Raw genomic sequence first — 21,693 nt, forward strand, 5'->3', positions numbered from 1 at the left:
GAGGAAGAAGGCAGATGAAAACCTGCTTGGGTGGCCATGGATACGAAGAATGGCCTGGCCGCGAAGTATTTACTGGATTTGTGAGTACCATTTACAATAATCTTTGAGATAAGACACCAGTGAAAATATTTATTAAGCACAGAGATTTTTGTTTATTTACGTGTGTTCGTTGTATATCTTAACGATTGTCAGGCTCGTCTGTCAAAATATGCCATGAAATTGTAACTAATATGAGTGGTATCGATGACAGAAATTGCAAGTGTTGCTCATATGTCGACTCTGACAGGGTTTGGGTTAGTTTATAGAGCAAAGAAAGTTTAAATAAAAACGGACATGGTGGGAGATACTAGTCTCATTACATATACATTACAATGACCAGGGCGAATTTTTGACTTACCGAGGGCACATTTCTTGTGCCTCTAACATCTAGGCATACCACAGTAATTAAGACATATGACAAAGATGCTATTTCTTTAGGCATCTAAATCCCAAAATGAATGTGCAGAAGCTGTTATTGTATCTAAGTTTAACCCAATGTTAAATGGCATGTCAACTATAAGTGAAAATAAATAGTAGTATTTTGATTTTATATTTTAAAGACAATTTGTCTCCTTTTTACATTAAAAATAAATAAATCAGAAAGGGGATATTGCATGTTTATGTTTGGTACATCTCTCTAATGTATTAAATAGTCCAGAGTAATAATTTAGATCATACAATTTTAACTTCCAACCAGTATTTCGGAGATTAAACCAATATGAAGTGATCAAGAAACTTCAAAATTAAGTTGTAGTTAATACTAGTGCAGTTGAAGATGACAGTCTAGATAATTTAAGGTGATCATATTGAGAAAAATGGCATTTATACTTATTTCAGTTGAGTTTTATACTTATTTCAGTTATGTTTTTACATAATTTTTCTCAAACTCGATTATCTTATTTTATGTACTGTTGCTTTTTTTTTTTTGGTTGCAGTATCAAGGTAACTTTTTCCTATGGTATGCCTGAACTGGAAGAAGTGCAGATGGAAGAGGAGGAAGATGCTGAAGAAGAGGGAATTAAAGGATCCTAATGATCCAACATGGGACTAAAACATGTCTTTAGAGTAAGCAGAATTTTAATAAGCTGATATTCACTCCTCATATATTAGGCATATAGGTGCATGATTTCTCTTTTATCAATTTTTTTTCCAAATTGGCGACACATAATGTAAACATAATGCAAGACTCTATTTCCTCCGTCAACTGAAACGAGCTAAGCTTTACCAAAGTATTGTGCACTCAATTCTAGAATATGCCTGCCCTGTGTGGCATCCAGGACTAACTATAGAGCAATGCAAACTCTAAGAGACTGACCAAACTCGTGCTTTGAAGATTATTTTCCCTGACCTATACTATGATGAAACCCTGAACCTGGCATATGTGTACTTTAGATAAACGAAGAGATCTGTGCAAAACTTTCTTTTACAAAATAACTGAATCCTCTGACAAACTGAATCACATCTTTATTGATCAATCCAATCGTCTTTTAAGATCAAACAATAGTAACAAAGTGCCACAATTTAAGACCGACAGATTCTGATGCTCTTTTATTCCGTATGCACTTTTAAATTTCCAATAGTATTATGTTGTCTTTTATCCTAAGTACAATAATTTTAAAGTTCAATTAGCAGTCTTTTAACTCAGTTTTATTCAAGCAAATATTCACTTTATTTTCATTATAATTTTCTTAACACTATGTACAACTTCAACCCACTGGGTTGCAATCTTAATAAATTATTATTATTATTATTTTGATTTGCTTTTTTAGACCTAAAGGTTATGAGCAACTGCCAGTATGATGTCCTGAAGAAGAGTTTTTTACATGGAAGAGGAACTCCATGGCTCTCCACCAAAAAAAGATGAACTTTTCTTGAGGGTCCAAAGCGGGGACGAGTTGGATAGTGAGAGACTTTTCCTGACTTTCGAGTGCTGCTTACAGGATATATTCAGTGAACTCATCTTGCCAATGTGACAAAGCATAATCTGCTGACTTCAAACCATCTAGCACTTACATGTATGCTATAATGCAGACAGATTGGAAATCAAGGTGGTCTTTCCTCCCAAACCTAAGTCATATGCCTGATATTGAGAATAAACCATTTTGGTCCAGCATTTACTTCTTAAATCTAAATGACATCAAATGTATTATGGAATATGGTACTGGTGGCATATTGTGATTTCAACTTGATTTTAAACCAGTGTGTTGTTAGATTTTGTAAGATCACCAGTTGCAGTTTTGTGACTTTGTTACAGCATAAAATTCTGTATTTGGCAAATGACTGCATGTCATTTCTTTTAAGACCTACAAAAATGGTTTGAGTGAACACTTGTGCCTGTATTCAATTCTCCACTCAGCCATTATTTAGAATTCATGCAGGGAAGCTATGCCTGTATATTTTTAAAGAAATATTTATACCTTTCTATTTATTCCCTCCACATCTTGGAAAAGTATATGTGAATATCTTACTGATGAAACAATTTATGTTTGTGTAAGTTGGGTTGGTCCTTTCTTATGACACATCCCTTTGCATGGAGACAGCTCACATGAGTCAATACACTGACAGAGAGGGGGATAATTTGTTGATCTGCAATCCTCATGGGTCTGCATGTACATCAGACTCTTAACATGATAGCCTGGCTATTAATAAGTCTCTCTCAAAAATGTTATCATAGTGACATACTATAATGTGTACTGCACAATGTGAAAGTTTGTGAATGCTTGAATAGAAGGCTTATTTATGAAGATGGCATTAATGAGTATGAAAATAATTATGCATTCTAGCTTACTTACAGAATCTGTGTATGTCTTATTCATTACATGTGACAGGTAATAATGAAGATGATTTGGCCAAATTCCAAACTTATGTAGCAAACTTTGTTTATTCTTGTATTTTTGCCAAATATAAATAAAAGATGTTTCAATATTTAAACTTTTATTTCATTCATAATCTCTACCCAGTTAATGCTTCATTGATACTGCAGCTTATGCTTTGTACATAACAATATGTTAATTAATAATAACAGTTGGATAGTACATGTTAATTTACTAAAGGGCTAGTTCTTAGAAAAACATGTTCGACATTAAAATATATTCTAAAAAAGTTTTCAAGTATTGCATTAGAATTGAATCTTTGGATGTATTTGACAAAATTATAAAATTATTGAAGAGTTGACAATGCACAGAAAATAAAGGCCTTGAGGCTCTCGCTGATCTCAGTCTTGTCACTTTAAATACATATACATGGGCATTATAATATAAAACTGTTCACTCGGTTTTGGTAAAAGGTGGTGGATCATGTGGTCATCGCTGCAAATTTTTTGTAGCAGTCTTTTACACAATTTGTCACACCGACATTGAAGTGATGCAGTATTGTAAGATTGGAGTGCTTCCTGGTATGAGTTTTCCAGACATAACTTGAGGCACTGTAATAGTAAAATTACATAAAATGGTTATAAAGAAAAAAATGTATTGATATTATCATAACAGCACTATTCTTTACCAAAAATCAACAAGTTAGAGGGCATGATCACTACATGATAACCAGCTTATTATAAAGAAGCAAGTCTGATTATGGCAAAAAAAAAAAAAAAAAAATTAAATTTAAATATCTGCAGCTGCATTAAATCATAAAGGCCACAAGAAGAAATAACAATCACACATGGTTTCAAAGAACTGATGTAAAAAAATCACACTAATATTCCCCACTTGGAATTAGAATTTTGACTAGCTAATTTACTACAGTAAAGTGCTAAACCGTACCAAATGGCACTGTTCACCCTCTAAAATACCAAAGTTTTAAGCAGGCCCAGGACCCCACGCCAACTAGGGGGGGTCGGCTTTGCATCCGCGGACCCCCCCCCCCCCCTTTCAAATAATCCTGGATCCGCCCATGTTATACTGCTAAAATTATTAACATACCTGATCTCTTCACTCGTGCTTGAAGGGGTGTATCACCCAATTCCTCCTCTGAAAGGCTAAAAAATCATTCCTTATAATCATATTCATTGACAATATTATTAAATTTACAAATAAGCTAACGTAGTTACGTGCCGTACAAAGAACACCCTCTAACCCCACTAGTACTCGAGTTACATTGTATATCTCATGGGATTCCCCTGCGAGAATATGGTGTGAGGTTAGTCTGTAAGTACTGGTAGATGACCACATTGAGCAGAAAAGGGTATTCCTCCTGCTTTACAGAACTATACACCTCAGGGGTAAAGTGCACTATCTCGCTTCATATAACTAGTAGTACGTACCCAGTGCGAGTGATTTGGCTGCGAGTGCGTTACCCGAGGAAACGTTAATTATTAGCAGTTATCTACGCTTTTTAACTTCCTCTGCCAGACATTTTGATTTCCACTGCCATATTCCCATTTTAAAGTACTTTTGGTAAATATAACTCGCTTACCTGCAAAGATTTGGTGAGCAATTCCTCTTCTCCTTCACGTCCACGCTCACCTTCGAAACGACATGCTGTCTGCATTGTTTACATCTCGTATCTGAGTCGAGAAGCCGCGTTATTTCAAACTGTGTCAAGATGGCTGACGCCCGGGGTTCGAAAGTGGACGGTGAATATGATTCTTTTTTTGGATATTGATTACGGCCATTTACCTGCCATTTTATGCTTTACCCATAGCAATTGTTCTCAGATAAGTTAAAAAAGAAGCAATCCATGCACTAAAAAGGCGTTTTTAATCCTATTTTTTGTCCCTTTAATACATAAACAATTCTTCCACCAATCATTAAAAAAGAAAAAGAAAAAAAAAGAAAGAAAGAAAAGAAAACAGGAAAAAGATTTATTTTGAGTACCACAAAATAATGTTCCTTAAATTAGGAAGAGAATTGCAAAATATCCCATAGTTTGTGAAAACTTCATTTGCTGTGTGTGTTTATCTGGCCCTCATATGCACTGATAAAAATAATGTAACTTCATTTGCTGTGTGTGTGTGTGTGTGTGTGTGTGTGTTTATCCAGCCCTCATATGCATTGATAAAATATATAATGTATTGGTGTACAGAATAACTTTCTGCATTATTAAAATCATTTTTAAAAAATTAAACTGTTGCTTTTTGCTTTCATATACCTATAATGTTTTTTTTTTAATTGAATTATATATTTTCGCAATATCCCCAAAACGGCTATATTTTAATGCAAAGATGCAAAATACAAGAAAAAGTGGGAGCCTGGCAACGTTAACTCATATTGATGTTTAAAAGCATGTAGTGATTTTTTATCCAAGTTTATGTTTCCTATACATGGCTGGAGATACCGCCGCTTTCTTCATTTTATCAAAATTTTTCATTCCACTGTGCGGATTTAGGTTGCTATTTTGAATGTAACCAAAGTGGGTTGCCTCCCACCTTTTCAACAGCAATATATTTCAGACAATTGCCATTTATATCTTTTGAAATTAAGATTGTAAATTAAAAGGAGCGATCAGCCATGTTTTCTGGACACGTAGGTTTTATTCAAGTAGCTAACTTTATCTTTTTATCCAAAAAGATAAACGACATTATATCATAGGCGTCGTCCCCCCCTGCATAGGAGTTATTTTCATCATGGCCGTGCATTGTGATACACGTGGGTGATTCATTCAATAAAGGAAGAAAAACTCTTATCTAAATATATCAACTGTCACGCAAAGTCACCAATCTTAGAATAATGGGTGCATATCTTTCTGCACCCGTCACTGACAAGATATCTGTCGATGGAGGCAAGGATAAATTGAAATATGGAGCGTCATCCATGCAGGGTTGGCGGATTTCTCAAGAAGTGAGTATGGATAATATGACTGTGTACTCAGCTGAAATGCAGTATTTCCCTCCACGTATAGATAGGTTTGCTCCCCAATGCACTGCATTGATTATATGTACAATAATTTACTGACGAAAACTGCTATTAAAATATGTCGAGTCTTAAACGTTTCTCACAGTTAACAATACACTGAATACAAGATGAAGTAGGATTCAGACACAAGGAAGATTGGAAATCCGTGTCTCACTGTTTACCAGTATTATATCGGTCGTTTTCCTTTATAGTAAAACTTTTGTTGAATATTACTTTGGAAATGCACAATATATTAAAAGGTTAAGTCAACATCAATTGATTGTAATGCCACAGTCCTTAGGCAGAATACAAGTTATAGCCACAGCTTTAAGAAAGCATCATGTTAATGACCTATGACAGTTATTTTGCAAAGTTTCATTGTTAATATTGTTCTTAATAGTGCAACTAAAACACCACAAGATATTCAGTCTAACTGAAGTGCTGACCACAGAGTTTGACAAGTGATTGATTATGTTATATTGCTGTCACAGTGTTATGTTCTGGTTTGGCATTATAGGAGGACCACACGCAGGTCAAAACTACATGAGAGCAGTCCCAGGGAGGGTAAGGGGGACAAAATTGAACGTGTTAGATAAAACACAGTCACCCTAAGAGATACATGCCAGAACATATCAGGAAGAAACTTGTGTTCAAGGCAGAGGGTGGCAGTATATTATTTGACATACAAAGCAAGAGAAAGCACTTCCATTTCACCTAAAAACACCATTAAAACTGAACAAAATGTATATTGCCACGGTCTCATAAAATCTCTAGGTGTGTATGTGTGATTACTATATATATATATGTATGTATTCATTTATTACAGGATTCCCACAACTGTTGCCTAGATTTTGATCCAGAATCCCAGACCAGTCTATTTGCTGTTTATGATGGACATGGAGGTGATTGATCAGTTATTTCTTTACTAGGCTATTTTTGTAGTTATTAAAGTGCTTGTTGCTTACCCTACACGCATACACAAAAAAATTATCCACATTTTGATTATAATAGAAATAAACAAGCAAGGCTGTATGACTTGCCTTTTATGAAAGGCATTGGAACAGATTTCAAATTACAGTTTTTTACAATTAAGCAATTTGGGATTATCTTTTTCGTAAATACCATAATTACAGAGATAATTCATTAATAAACAAGTTACAAAAAACTGTGACCATGTATAAAGTGTAGGTAATAAACTCGGTACTCAATTGAATTTGAAGAGTTGCCTACAACTTAAACTGTGACCTCTCCACTAATAGTGGTCATGAATACTTTTATTGATGATAAAATATATTTTTATGCATTTTGAAAATAATGTTGACAGCCTTGCAGTTTGAGCATATTTAACAAAGAATTTGATTATATCTAATTCTGATGTGTTTTTCTTTATTAGGTGCTGAGGTGGCACAGTATTGCTCTTTACACCTCCCAGAGCACATAAAAAATACGGTAGCTTATAAAGAAAACTGTATTGGCCAATGTCTAGAAGATGCCTTCCTCAGTTTTGATGGTTTACTGACCCAGGAAAATGTTATTGAGGAGCTACGTCAGATTGCTGGCATTGATGAACAAGAAGATATAGATGGTGAAGATACAGGTAAGAAAAATCTTAGTTTTGGGTAACACTGGCTAAGTTTCTGTTAATCAACCAGTGACAGATTGTATTGGAAATACGGAAAAAATAATGTTCATTTTGTCTGTGAAATAACCCATTTGAATAATACCCACATCCTGATAGATTAAATGCAGCAGCAGCAGAGTTGCAGAGAAGTATTCTGAATGCAATATTATGGGGAATAAAGCAATTATATGACTGGTGATGGAGGTTTAGATCAGATAAGTAGCCAAGACTCTCTAATGTACCTCAAAATGTCTTCAGAATTATTTCATTTATTTCAGTTGAAGAAGAAACTGCATTGCTGTATAAAGAGGCAACCATGCCATTGGAAGAAATCTTAAAGAAATATGAAGATAAAGAAGAGAAGGAAAATAAAATGTTGAACAATATTCGAAAAGTGTGTAAAAAAGAAGGTATTCAGTCCCCCGCTGTTCCAAGAAAAAAACCCAATCTGACATCCAATTCAGACAATGTAGAAAACTTGAATGGAGGAATCAGTGACACCAATGATGAGACCAAACAAAATTTACTTGCCAAACTGGTTAATGGACACCCAGAAAATGAAAACAATGAAAATATTGAAAAAGAGCAAATTGATAGGAACAATAGGACATTACAGACTGAAGCCACTTCCCAACCCAATAGATCTGACACATCACAGCCTTCATCTTCAAATTATAAGAACTTGGCCCAAGACACACACCCCTTCAACTCTGGGAGTTCGAGCTTTGCAGGAGGATCTGGGGATGGTGCTGTTGAAGGATCCTCTAACAAAAGTCCAGACACAGAGGACAAACCTGGTCCATCATCATCTTCATCTGCAGTAGAGGAACCTGGTCCATCTGGATCTGGAAGCTCAGTAAGTTATTTTGAAATATTTATAATATTGTATTTTAGGATCATCTTTTATGGAAATTATATTTGTCTTTATTTTTCAGAATGCCAGGGTTTAAGTCTTGACAATGTTTAACCTGTATTATTCTTCCCAGAAGAACCTTATGCAACTTACCAGAACACGAGCGAAATAGAGTTGAACTTGATTTGGAGCTAGCTGTCATAGCTATTCTTCCCAGAAGAACCTTATGCAACTTACCAGAACATGAGCGAAATAGAGTTGAACTTGATTTGGAGCTAGCTGTCATAGCTCCTTCTCAGCTGCCAGATAATTCAAAAGCTAAAATGTTGTTGCTTTGGTTTGATACTTAAACTCAGTTGGGACGTAATATTTCTAATTTACTTAACAATAAGGGCATAATATTTATTGTAGCTACCATGGGAAGCATTGCAGGTTTGATGACATGTGTAATTTGTCACTTCTTAGAAGAGAAGCACAGTTGTCAGTATGCCTTTTCCTGCTTTTCATTTTAGTTACAAGTAATTTCAAAGGCTTTAAATCACAAAAGTTTTGTTGTTGAATAATTGATAGTAAAATCAGTAGAAGATTTTTAAAAGGCTTTAACACAATACTTTTTACCTGATTTCTTTTCAGTCTGGTCCAAGTACAGCTGCCAGTTCTTCTGGCTCCAGTGGTCTTCCAGCAGTGCTGGATGACAGTGAGGAGGATAGTGAGGATGATGAGGATGAAGAAGAGAACTTTGAAGATGAGGAGGATGACAGGTTAGGGGACATTTGGCCATTAAGTGATTGATTCATTTTTGTTCAAGTTGATTTAATCAATTTTTTGTCACTGGAGTACAAAAGAATTGCTGGGAAAATTGTTTTGATGCAACTTAATGATTAAATTTATTACACTGTATATGATTGTTAACAAAGCTATATGACTTATTTCTACAACAATGTATTCTTGTAATCTTTGCATATCAGTGAAGATGACGAGGATGATGAAGATGAGGATGATAAAGATGAGGATGATATAGAAGGAGCACCCATATTTATGGAAAAAGAAGAAGTAAGATACTCATATCTGAAGACTTTTCCATACAGGTCACATCAGCTGGTTCAACAGTTAACTTATTTATTTATTTATTTATTTATTTATTTATTTATTTATTTATTTATTATTATTATTATTATTTTTTTTTTGAAACCTTCTCTCACCCACACACAATTAATGTTTTTAATTTAGTGTGCTTAAATAATTATATAAGAATCATAAACAAAAATCTTTAATTAAATGATTTGCCTATTCAGTCTTTAATTAATATCATTCATCTTATTATAGCCTGGCAGTGACAGTGGGTGCACGGCAGTGGTAGCGTTGTTGCGTGGTAACGAGCTGTACGTGGCCAATGCTGGAGATTCGAGATGTGTGGTGTCCAGGGAAGGGTCAGCAGTAGACATGTCATTTGATCACAAGCCAGAGGATGAGCCTGAGAAATCTAGGATAGAGAAGGCTGGTGGAAAAGTTACGGCAGATGGACGTGTGAATGGTGGTCTCAATTTATCACGTGCAATAGGTATTAAAATTGGGTTTTTCTGCAGTTTTCAAATGGATTTGAAAGAGTGCTTTAAGAAGAGATTTTAAACTGAACAGGCCATTAGGTGTTCTTTATAAACAAGTGTTTCCAAAAGAAGGAACGCTTGCCAAATCGAAAAATTTCATTATTGAAAATTTGGTCAGAACAGTTTAAAATATTAAAAACACTTATTGTGTTTCTTTGTTTTTCAAGCTTTCACATTAACTCTCTTCCAGGTGATCACTGTTACAAGAGGAATACAGATCTTCCACCAAAAGAGCAGATGATCACAGCATTGCCTGACATCAAGTCTGTTGTACTGGATGAGAAAGATGAATTTATGGTCATTGCATGTGATGGTATATGGTAAGAGACAGAAAACAATTTTTGAACTTAAAAACACTAAAAAAAGTTTGATTAATATTTTGGATAAATAATGTGATTTTGGAAATATGTTGTGTTTTCTGTACATCATATTCAGATAAGGTGGCATGAAGTAATGAAAAGTTACCCAGCTTATTAAATATTGATAATGGTATGAGTCTGATGTTTGATCTTATGTACTAATTTTACTATTTCCAGGAATTTCATGACTAGCCAAGATGTCATAGATTTTGTAAGAGATAGGTTGGGTAAACAAGAGAAAATTTCCAAGATCTGTGAAGAGGTTTGTATTTCACAACCTTCTTTTACCATTATGAAAATAGTTTCGAACCTAAGGGTCGATCTTTTGAATGATTTCTTGTTTCTGTACTCGTGCCAGTTTTGTACATAACTTTTAGGATATTGAGCACTTTAATGGGTATATATAAAGCTAATGGAAATTGCACACTGTCTCAAAGCAGAAGCAATTGAGTGTTTGATTAAAATATTTTGCTGATCGCATTTCAGTTATTTGACCACTGCTTAGCACCACACACATATGGCGATGGGACAGGATGTGATAATATGACAGCTATAATTGTCACCTTTAAGGATGTAGAAAAAGTGGCCGGCAATAAACGTTCTATACAGGAAATATTGTCCGAAGATCAGGAACAAAATAAAGAAAAGAAAGCCAAAACTGAGACTAGTAGTGAGCCTACAGATGCCTGTACTCAAAGGGCTGCTGATGATAGTAAGCCAACATCCAGTGATCAGTCCAGTTTACCAGTATAATCATCATAATGTCTATATTTTGATATCGTTGAAATCGGTTCTTCCCACATCTTCAACACCAGAGCTTGTAAATTTGTACGTTAAACTGTGTGTGAAAACATTTGTTGTAACTGCAAAGACTAGGCAGATTTTCCTCCCAAAATTTCTCTGTTCTAGAAAGAAGCTGAAGTATCTCTTTACCTAGGGAATGGATGTTGATGTTTTTCATCTTATATGCACATTGCATTGGGGTTGTAAGCAGCTCCACGTTTTCATTTAGTTACCTTGTCTGATAGATGAAACAGTGAAACTTCTTCACAAAGTGGGAAGTTGATATCCGTAGCTTGGTGAATACTAACACCAGAATGACTGGTTGTGTAGTCTAGTGCATACATGACAATGTAAATGTGTCTTTGACGTTTGTTAAAACATAGTGAAATGTTCAAGTGTAATTTGATTACAATTTTAAGAAAAAAATTGAAAGATGGTTCCAGGAACTTAAAATATTATGTACATATTGAAAAAGAATGGATGAATGAAAATTTGTCATTGATAATGTGAAGGATTTTGTCTTAAGAACAATTCTTTATTAAATTGGAAATACATGTACATGTGGACAGCTTTATTCTTTGTACCGAAATGTTATTTTACTGTACTTTTTATGTATCAACTGAGCATTAGTAAAAATAAACCTTAAGTGCAACTTTTCATGAAACGAAGTTGGAAATTGTTAATTCAAGAGCACTCGGGTAGAGCACATTTCTCTACCAAATGGGGAATATTATAGGCACTGAATAAGGTATTTTGTTTATAGTTTTGATTTCGTACATAAAAATTTTTTGTTATAAAAGACATCCTGCTTTTATATTGGAATTGGAGGAAATTAAAGTTGTGATTTTGTAAACTAAACAGTTGCTGCCAAAATGTTTTATTCATTAAAAATTGAATATGTGTAGTAATACACAAACTTGACAGTAGGTCTCATAAAACTTCATTCTTGATGATGAAATAATTTGCAAGCAAAAGCTCATTATACAAGTGCCTAATGGCCGTGTTCAAATACAACTGCACATATTATGCTGGTATATGTTTGTATATATATAAATATATATTCAATAACTAAAACCTTTTTCTCCTTTACAAATAGCTGCCATAAAGGACTGAAATGGTAAGAGCATACTTGGAATAGGTATGCTCCACTAAATCTCTACACATCAACTCAAACATTTAAAAAGTAAACACTGGCAATGTTACATATATAAAGTCACACAAGCTTGAAATAAAATACATATGGAATGATATCGCTGGCTCCTCTGAGATTCATTTTAAAACAAGACTAGAATGAGAAGTTAAATTCAAAAAGATGTTGAATTGTATTATGGCCTCTTAAAATCAAACTTACATAGAGATAAAAGTGAGATTCACCATTCCAAACGGATAATATTTGCCACTTCACTGAAAATAAATTATATCCTTAAATGCAAAAAAAAAGAGAGAATGCAGTCTGTAATGACATTTTAAATTCTAAAATGTAAACACTCAACCCAAATTAAAAATAACAATACACAATGTATATTTGGTCTCAACAACCTCAAAAATTATAAATATACTTTCTTTTTTTTCATCTATCTGTTTTTGCTATAATTTTAAGATTCCTACGGGTTTATACCAAACAACTGCCATTTCCAGTGCTGGCAATTTGATCAAAACTAATAACAATTTTATGGCAAAAACATGTTTCAAAGATTGTCTCAAAAGGTATATAAGAGCAAAGTATTTAGCTTTTACACTTGTGACACATACCAAAGTTTACAAATCTGTTTGAAAAAGCAAAAAACAAACAATCAAAAAAACTGAAGTTGAAGCCTAAATTATAAATATTTCATAACTTTAAATCAAACCACCAATGAGAACAAAAATAAATAAAAATAAACCTACAAGTCACTGGATTCAGATCAAAATGGGAATGTTTCTGTTTCTTGTCATGTAATAATGCATGTTATACCAAGTTAATTGACACATTTTCTTTTTGAAAATTTGTTCCATGTCTACTTGTTTTATCAAACCCATACATTCATCAAATTAGCTGCCTTACAGGTTTGCTGCATAATTAATTATCATTCTCTACTAGCCAAAAGTCTTTCCATACAGAGGCATAAGATAATCAAACATTTTCTTTGCCAGACCATGTATGTCATGCTCATGCTGCCAGCCCCAGTGGTTTCTTGCATTTGTGTCATCAAAAACTTGGGGCCAGGAGTTAGCTGCAAGTATTATATTAAAGATTTTCAATTGTGAAATTAAAAATATCTCTACAACTGTATAAGAATTGTTGATAAATGAACATCTTCACAAAGGATGATAAAAGTTATGGATTCTTAAGTAACATATACTACTACATGCTCTTGTATCATCTGTATTATAATTTATTCTTACTTAAGTACTGCTCTAACCTAGCTCACTAGACCATTTCACACTTTATCATTATTCAGTTTTCATATTTTATCTTTTGTCTCATTTAGAATGATAAAAGCATTTTATAAGTCAAGTTTCTTTACTTTATATACAATTTGAATATGTAGCATTTTCAACATTTTAAAGCATGATACAAATTAAACAGAAATTTGTCAAAACACGATGTCTCACGTAAGCTGAGAGTAAGTTCATGTACATACCAATTTGTTGTCTAACAGGATCCACCCTGTAAGTGATCCGGAAATTTGGCACATATTTCTTTACTTCCTCTGCAAGCTCTGCTGGTGTGAAACTCATGGCTGTCACATTATAGGTGCGCATCTTCAGATTTTCTGCTGGGGTTTCCATTACCTCCATCAAGGAGCGCAGGCAATCATCAATGTACATCATGGGGAGTCTTGTGTCTGGTTCAAGATAGCACTCATGGTGGCCAGTTCTGAGGGCATCGTGGAAAATTTTCACAGCATAATCTAGAATTGTTAAGTAATGGTACTTTTATCCGTACCTACAACAAGTACAGGTATATTCAAACCCACTGCCTGAGACAATGAATTAAGTCTTTGCTATCAGATCACTGAAAGCAATTTCTGTACTACCTTGTAGATTGAAATGGGTATAGCAGCAGTTATCATATAGTTAAAAAAACATCTAAGGTTGAGAAATACATTTGATGATCAAAATGGAGGAAAAGGGCTCTTTTTTGATTCACCAATGTTTGTTTGTACATGTAGTCATGTATCTATAATGTACCCCAAAACTCCATTAGGTGTAATTTTCAAGCAGTTTAAGTAGCTTAGCAAAAATTATCAAGAATGATTTTTGTCATGGCATTTATCCCCTTAATTTTGGTATTAGATAATAATGCCCACATTTCAGTTTTACCTGTTGTCCCTCCACCAGGATTAGTGTCAGCAGAGATCACTCCTGGGAAACGCAGACATCGAAAGTCCAAACCAAATCTGTAGTTGTAGTACTGAAATAGCACAGTGTTTGTTACGCTTGATTGCTATTGACTTTAATTTTAAAAAATAGAAATAAAGCTTATTAGTGTTATTCTGTTAGAATAATAATACTGATTGCATCCCTGATTAAATTAATATAAAGATATATTCTGGATGTAACTTCACCCTACCTCTCCTAAAAGTTCTGCATGCACCTTGGAGACTCCATAAATAGTTTGTGGTCTCTGTATGGCCAGGTCAGGGGTAGGGTTCCTGGGAGAGGATGGCCCAAATGCACCTAGAGTGACAGGCATTTTAAAAAGTTTCATAAGTTTTTGTGTGTTTAAATTAAATGATACACAAGCACAATAATTAAAATACATGTTCACAGTTATCATTCTTATATTTTCTTTAACTCTACAGCAAACTACATCCCCAGCTCCTGGCAAATATTCTTTAAGCTAGTAAATTACAGCTTATAGCCATGGGCTACATTTATAGTGCCATTTAAAATATATACAGTAACATCTACATTTAATAGCACATCTTACCAATGGTACTGGGTATGAAAAGCTTAAGATGGTATTGCTTGGCCAGTTCCATTACATTGTGTACCCCTTCTATGTTTACTCTCATTGCTAGAGGAATGTTAGCCTCTCCTATAGCACTCAACAGGGCACTGAAATGCACCAACCAGTCCACACGCTGGTTAACTATGATTTCCTGGAGATTTTTGAAATCCAAAATATCAGCATACAAAAATGGTCCTGAAAACAGGGAATAAAGTTGATAGGTTTTATAAAGATTAAAAAGCCCCTTCACAAATATTCAATTTATAATATTGTGTAAAAAATCATTAATAAAAGTATATACCACGCATTACCCAAAGAAAGACATATAGTAAGAGGGAGCAGGGTTGCGTGCATGGATGACTGGTTAATAGTAATTAACAACCCATGTGGCATCTACCTACATTAAGGCTCATTGATTATTTCACACTGTGCTCAGTTACTTCATATATAGTTAAATATATAAATATGCATATAATTTCAATTTGTGTTACACTTACAGTAGTTACCTACCTCTATGTCTTTGTGCTTTCACTTTATTTGTTTATTGCTGTAATTAGTGTTGTATTTATACTAACATACTTTATGTCTATGTTAAAACATCTTTTAATTAAAACTAGAGGATCAGAGAGGCGATACCGCCTCCGAATATTGTACCACCAGCTGGAGCAAGCGCATTCGTATAGACCCCCACATACACAAAATAAGGGACACAGCCACCAGTTTTGTGCTTGACAAGCTGTAAAAATGCAATCAACAAGAATTTTTAAACTTTTGCAAAAAATATATATGGTACAATCAAATTTAAGTTCTTCGTAAGATAGGTCAAGGGTCAATTTCAAGGTCACAGTAAATTGCCAGTATATGACTTCCTATTCAAGTTCAATAGTAACTACGGACCTATCTCTGCCAGTTTTGGAGATAAAAGGAAAGCAAAATTTGCAAAGTTCAATTCATGGTGAAAAGTAGGTCAAAGGTCAATTTTAAGGTCACATTTAGATTGCCAGTATATGACTTCCTATTCAAGTTCAATAGTAACTACGGACCTATCTCTGCCAGTTTTGGAGATAAAAGGGAAGCAAAATTTGCAAAGTTCAGTTTATGGTGAAAAGTAGGTCAAAGGTCAATTTCAAGGTCACATTTAGATTGCCAGTATATGACTTTCTATTCAAGTTCAATAGTAACTACGGACCTATCTCAGCCAGTTTTGGAGATAAAAGAAAAACAAAATTTGCAAAATTCAGTTCATGGTGTAAAGTAGGTCAAAGGTCAATTTTAAGGTCACATTTAGATTGCCAGTATATGACTTCCTATTCAAGTTCAATAGTAACTATGGACCTATCTCTGCCAGTTTTGGAGATAAAAGGGAAGAAAAATTTGCAAAGTTCAGTTCATGGTGAAAAGTAGGTCAAAGGTCAATTTTAAGGTCACGTATAGATTGCCAGTATATGACTTCCTATTCAAGTTCAATAGTAACTACGGACCTATCTCTGCCAGTTTTGGAGATAAAAGGAAAGCAAAATTTGCAAAGTTCAATTCATGGTGAAAAGTAGGTCAAAGGTCAATTTTAAGGTCACATATAGATTGCCAGTATATGACTTCCTATTCAAGTTCAATAGTAACTACGGACCTTTCTCTGCCAGTTTTGGAGATAAAAGGAAAGCAAAATTTGCAAAGTTCAATTCATGGTGAAAAGTAGGTCAAAGGTCAATTTCAAGGTCACATTTAGATTGCCAGTATATGACTTTCTATTCAAGTTCACTACTAACTATGGACCTATATCAGCCAGTTTTGGAGATAAAAGGGAAGCAAAATTTGCAAAGTTCAGTTCATGGTGAAAAGTAGGTCAAAGGTCAATTTCAAGGTCACAGTAAGATTGCCAGTATATGACTTCCTATTCAAGTTCAATAGTAACTACGGACCTATCTCTGCCAGTTTTGGAGATAAAAGGAAAGCAAAATTTGCAAAGTTCAATTCATGGTGAAAAGTAGGTCAAAGGTCAATTTCAAGGTCACATTTAGATTGCCAGTATATGACTTCCTATTCAAGTTCAATAGTAACTATGGACCTATCTCTGCCAGTTTTGGAGATAAAAGGGAAGCAAAATTTGCAAAGTTCAGTTCATGGTGAAAAGTAGGTCAAAGGTCAATTTCAAGGTCACAGTAAGATTGCCAGTATATGACTTCCTATTCAACTTCAATAGTAACTATGGACCTATCTCTGCCAGTTTTGGAGATATAAGGGACTAAATGTTATAATTTTGGAGTTACCATAATGTGCCTTAAATTTCGTACAGAAAAAATTAATTAAAATAAAGAAAATGTCATTTTGGTCAAAATTCTTGAAATAGGAGGTGCTCTGAAGTTTCAGAAGTTCAAATTTAATGAAATAATGTCATTTTTGAACACAAGTTGTCTGCTTTGCCAAGCCTTATGTTTTATTTTTCCAGAGTTCAAAATTTATTATCCATTACCGTACTGCACATTTTGCATTTACCACCAATATGTACTTTTTGATACAGCGTAACTCGAAAACCGTATGGAATACAAAAAAACCGAGACCACCTCCAGTGTTGGGCTTTATATGCTCTACAAAATGCAAAAAAGAATGGGTCTCTAGCATTAACGGTTCCCGAATTAGAGACAGTTTTCAGTTTCGGTATCTTATGGCCGCTACTCCCGTGAAAATGCACCAATTGACCCCAAATTCATGGAGATGAAAGATGACCTGAAGGGTAACACTTTCCAATAATATTATTGGTTAAGTCTGTGTAGTGTCTGAATAACAGGGCAAAAAAAATTTTTTTCGTAAAAAATTTCATTTTTTTGAAAATTTTGGCCTATTTGACCTTGAAGTAAAGGTCAAAGGTCAAATCCAAGGGTATATTTGAAATCTACACATATGACTTTTGGAAAGCCGTCCATAGAAATTTTTCCCATAACTCCTTCCGTAGGGTAGATAATTAGCATTTAATTTTGCCATTTTTAGACAAGGGTGCATTGTAATGAGTGCCACACCCAGACCCCAATACCGACAAAGCCCAAATTTTACGTGGAACGAGTTGAGATTATAGGTGACCTAAATCCATGAGATGGGTACGGGAGCCCTTACCGTCTAGGAGGAGAAGCGGTAACGGTAGCCGTCCGGCGGAGCTAACGCTGGTGGTACAATTAGCTTTGCATTAAAATATTACAGCTGTTTAACTTGCCTCTAGTTTTCCCCTCTGTTCATTTATAATAGTAAATGCACACTGGCCAGGAAAGTAATAAAAGTATTTACCACACTTTACCCAGTGAAGGACAATGATGTCCACAGGGATGAATTATTTCTTACTGGAAGTCTCATTATCTAAGACCCCATTCCCACAGATTTTAGATCGATCTATCCCTGTGGGGAGTCTCACTAGATGACTGTCAGCTTAGCCGGCTTAAATGTCTGCCCCGCCTACTAAAAGCTGTAAGGGGGTAATTGACTACCGTGCGCGCTCGGCTGAGAGCAATTTAGCGTGAACCCCCAGGGAGTTAGGTTGATCTAGATGGATCAATCTAAATCTATGGGAATGCACTCTAAGACTGAATATACTCCTACCCTCTACCAGGGCCCAGGTTTGGTAGACAAAATTCCCCAATTTGCACCATTAAAATACTAGCACTAAAAGTGAACTGAAGGCAATGTCACATGATGTGCATTCTCTTTGATCAGCTTATATTTACCTCTGTTAAATTCATTTTTTGGGGCCCGGATAATATCTGACATGATAACATTATCCTTGCCAAATTTATTCCTGAAAAAATAAAACATATATTGGTAACAAAAATATTTAACATTCAGTCAATGAAAAGATAAGAAGCATAAATTAGTATGAACATAAAATTACTAATTATTTTGAAAAGTTAATAGAAGTCTACTTACAAAAGACAGGCAAAAACATGTTAATACTTTAGAGAATGCCTTTTAACTGTTCATATACAATGTGACATTTTCTATCCAAACTGCTTTTCATGTCATATGTAATTATATAAAACAATAGAAATGCACAATGTCCTCTTGAACTTTATCAAATCTGTGTCAGACAGGTACTGCTTACATTATCATTTAATATGCATTGCTGTGGTATGTTAGAATATAGAGTGCACATAATTACCGTAGTAATTTAGCAAGCCCTGTTCCAAGCTGCCCCAAACTACCTAAGATAGATACAAACAATCTCAACAATTTGACATAGAGAAGTATGAAGTTACTACTATCTATTACTGCATATGTCTTACTAGTAGCCTTGTTTTAAACCAAGCTAGACACACTTTAGAACTGCCATCATTTGGCAAAATGGATCTTTTCATATGATAATGCCAACCTTCTTTTTGCCATTAGAAAATTCTGATTCTGCTGGTATATATTTCAATACAACTGAACAATTCAAACAAATAACTGAAAGTAAGACCTTTAATATTTGACATCAAATGACATTAGAAAATAAACACTCCTGGTGCCTGTATTAATTGCTCCACATTTTGATAGCGTAATAATGTTCTTTAAAAGAACAAGAACAGACCCTGAGACAGTACATATTTCTGCTTTCAACTGTGCCACTATTTAGACCTTTCAATTTGTTTTTATGGTGATTACCTAAAAGACCCACATCTTCAATCCATGATGCAACTTTAAAAATTAGAAACCTTAAGCTAGACAAAGCAGAAGACTTCCAGTTGGTTGGATTTTTAATTATAATTTTAGGTCAAATAACATGATTTCAGTCTCTGTATATTTCAAAACGATTTATTACAAAAATATGAATTGTTTTAATTTATTCATATTCAACAGAACACCTACCAAAATAATAATAATAGTAACAATAATAATAATATCCAATAAAAAAACTCTCAGTCATCAAAAGTAATTCAACAGCACCTGTTAACATTATTCAGTGCACTTAATAATGCATAGAACTGGTTGCTCAAAACACATCAGATGTTTATCTTCTATGCCCGAGTTTTATGGTGGCATTATTTGGTCTACCTCGCCAGGCTTAAATGCATGTGGCAGGCTCATTTGTATCTATAACAATGTCCATTTGTGTATATGCTATGAAAATAGTGCTGCCCTGTTTTTGTTTACTTATTATAACTCATTAAACTTTAAGTTTTAAGATAAAGAAACATTTTTAATAACAAACTTTAAGAATCTAAATTAATGTGTATAATGGTATGTATAACTCTTTCCATATTCCATAAAAAATGTTTTACCTGTGATTAAAATTCTTGGTTTATCCTCTTCAGGTTTTGGGTAGTACTCCTTTTCCTCTTCCTTCAGCCATGGTTCTGATGCTGTAGCTCCATTAAGATTCCTTATAGAAACATTGCATACTGGGTTCACAACATAAGAAACAAGTTTTCTTGTTGCTCTTACTGGTAACATCTCTTACAGGCTGCTTAATCACAATTAATGAGAATGCTTTCAAAATAAGTGATGACTGATAAGATGGAATTCTAAGATTCTAACTGGAATGCTGGTTCAGGTGGAATGAAGATGAAGAAATGCTGATCAAACCTGAAAGTTATAAGTATTTCTTGTTATATGACTATAATAATCATTGAATATACATGTAGTGTGCTGTCTTTCTTGTGCCCTAATTCATGCACTGTATCTTTATATAATTGCTGACCAAGCTACATGACAGAGAAAATGCCATATTGTGAAACATTCATTAAATGTATATAATTTTGTGTACAAAGTACATTTTAAATGACAATTTTAAATAACCAAAAGATGTCCATGCATTGACCTAACAGTACACATGTGCCTGCATTGTACATGTACAGAATGCATCAGCTACCAGTAGCTAGCTTGTATGTACTCATAATCATGTCTAGTACTATAAAGCAATAGTATAATGCCAATGTGGCAATGACACGTACGATAAAATATATTTATCAGTACTTTACTAGATACACGTGTACATTTGTTTTGAAAAAATAATAAATAAAATAAAATTTAAAAAATTATAAACTACGCCGGCCACGGCTTTGTCATAAAGACCAAATTTGAGATACCCTTTCATGAACTCATAGCTGCCTGGTGTAATACATGTTTTTTTTTTATTATCATGTCATATTAGACCTTCACTGTTAACCGATTTCATATGAAATTTAATGGAATATGACTTTATTATGAGTCGTGGCATTGCGTAAACTAAAGCATGTAGATCTAACACGAGGTTGCCGGATCCTTGATGCAATCAAAATTTTAAACGTGACAGTTATCCAAAGTTATATTTTCATACCGATAGTTACCTACTTTACTCATTCTTAAGTAACTGAGCACCATTTACCCCGTAAAATACGTTAAAATCATCAGACTTACTTGCTAAATCTGGTAAACTCTACTGCTTATTTTGCCATCGGTGACCTTGAGTTGAGGCAAGCCCCCTTTTCTAGCCAATCACATAGCTGCACTTAAAATGAACTGGGGGAGCGGTTAGTGCGTGAGAAGTACAATAATACAACTTTCACTTGCAACTTAAAAGTGCTGATTATCATATGATTAAAGTTCAGATAACATTTTCTATTTAAGTGACTTTCATATTAGGTCTTTTTTTAAACTTTATAGAAACAAGCTGTCATTTTCCATTTTTTTCTACTGCAAAACTAAGTGAAACAACGTCCCCTA

The 21,693-nt window shown here is 34.2% G+C and overlaps 3 protein-coding genes across 4 annotated transcripts; 1 reads left to right on the forward strand and 2 right to left on the reverse strand.

Moving 5' to 3' along the window:
- Positions 1-2,901: 2,901 nt before the first annotated feature.
- On the reverse strand, positions 2,902-5,328 carry LOC147764401 (uncharacterized). Its single transcript, XM_087011860.1, has 4 exons — positions 5,314-5,328; positions 4,453-4,655; positions 3,960-4,015; positions 2,902-3,463 (listed from the first exon to the last, which is right to left on the reverse strand). The coding sequence occupies exons 1-4, from the start codon at positions 5,326-5,328 to the stop codon at positions 3,384-3,386; spliced, it is 354 nt and encodes a 117-aa protein (XP_086867986.1). The 3' UTR covers positions 2,902-3,383.
- A 249-nt stretch (positions 5,329-5,577) lies between these two features.
- LOC106153280 (protein phosphatase 1G) lies at positions 5,578-11,761 on the forward strand. 2 transcript variants are annotated; one of them, XM_013527153.2, is made up of 10 exons: positions 5,578-5,816; positions 6,697-6,772; positions 7,264-7,467; positions 7,770-8,347; positions 8,978-9,105; positions 9,313-9,397; positions 9,671-9,905; positions 10,142-10,271; positions 10,488-10,572; positions 10,797-11,761. In XM_013527153.2, the coding sequence occupies exons 1-10, from the start codon at positions 5,706-5,708 to the stop codon at positions 11,061-11,063; spliced, it is 1,899 nt and encodes a 632-aa protein (XP_013382607.2). In that variant the 5' UTR covers positions 5,578-5,705; the 3' UTR covers positions 11,064-11,761. The 2 variants fall into 2 exon arrangements, with proteins under 2 accessions (XP_013382607.2, XP_086850843.1); XM_086994717.1 differs by lacking the exon at positions 5,578-5,816 and adding an exon at positions 6,399-6,434.
- Positions 11,762-11,954: 193 nt separating this feature from the next.
- Positions 11,955-21,539, reverse strand: LOC106153279 (L-threonine 3-dehydrogenase, mitochondrial). Its single transcript, XM_013527151.3, has 9 exons — positions 21,388-21,539; positions 20,271-20,574; positions 19,172-19,214; positions 18,741-18,811; positions 15,010-15,225; positions 14,650-14,756; positions 14,400-14,490; positions 13,718-13,987; positions 11,955-13,306 (listed from the first exon to the last, which is right to left on the reverse strand). The coding sequence occupies exons 2-9, from the start codon at positions 20,440-20,442 to the stop codon at positions 13,170-13,172; spliced, it is 1,107 nt and encodes a 368-aa protein (XP_013382605.1). The 5' UTR covers positions 20,443-20,574; positions 21,388-21,539; the 3' UTR covers positions 11,955-13,169.
- Between the last annotated feature and the right edge of the window lie 154 nt (positions 21,540-21,693).

Source organism: Lingula anatina, chromosome 1 (genome assembly GCF_051362555.1).
Source record: "Lingula anatina isolate TDL-2025a chromosome 1, LinAna3.0, whole genome shotgun sequence".
NCBI classification, from domain to species: domain Eukaryota; kingdom Metazoa; phylum Brachiopoda; class Lingulata; order Lingulida; family Lingulidae; genus Lingula; species Lingula anatina.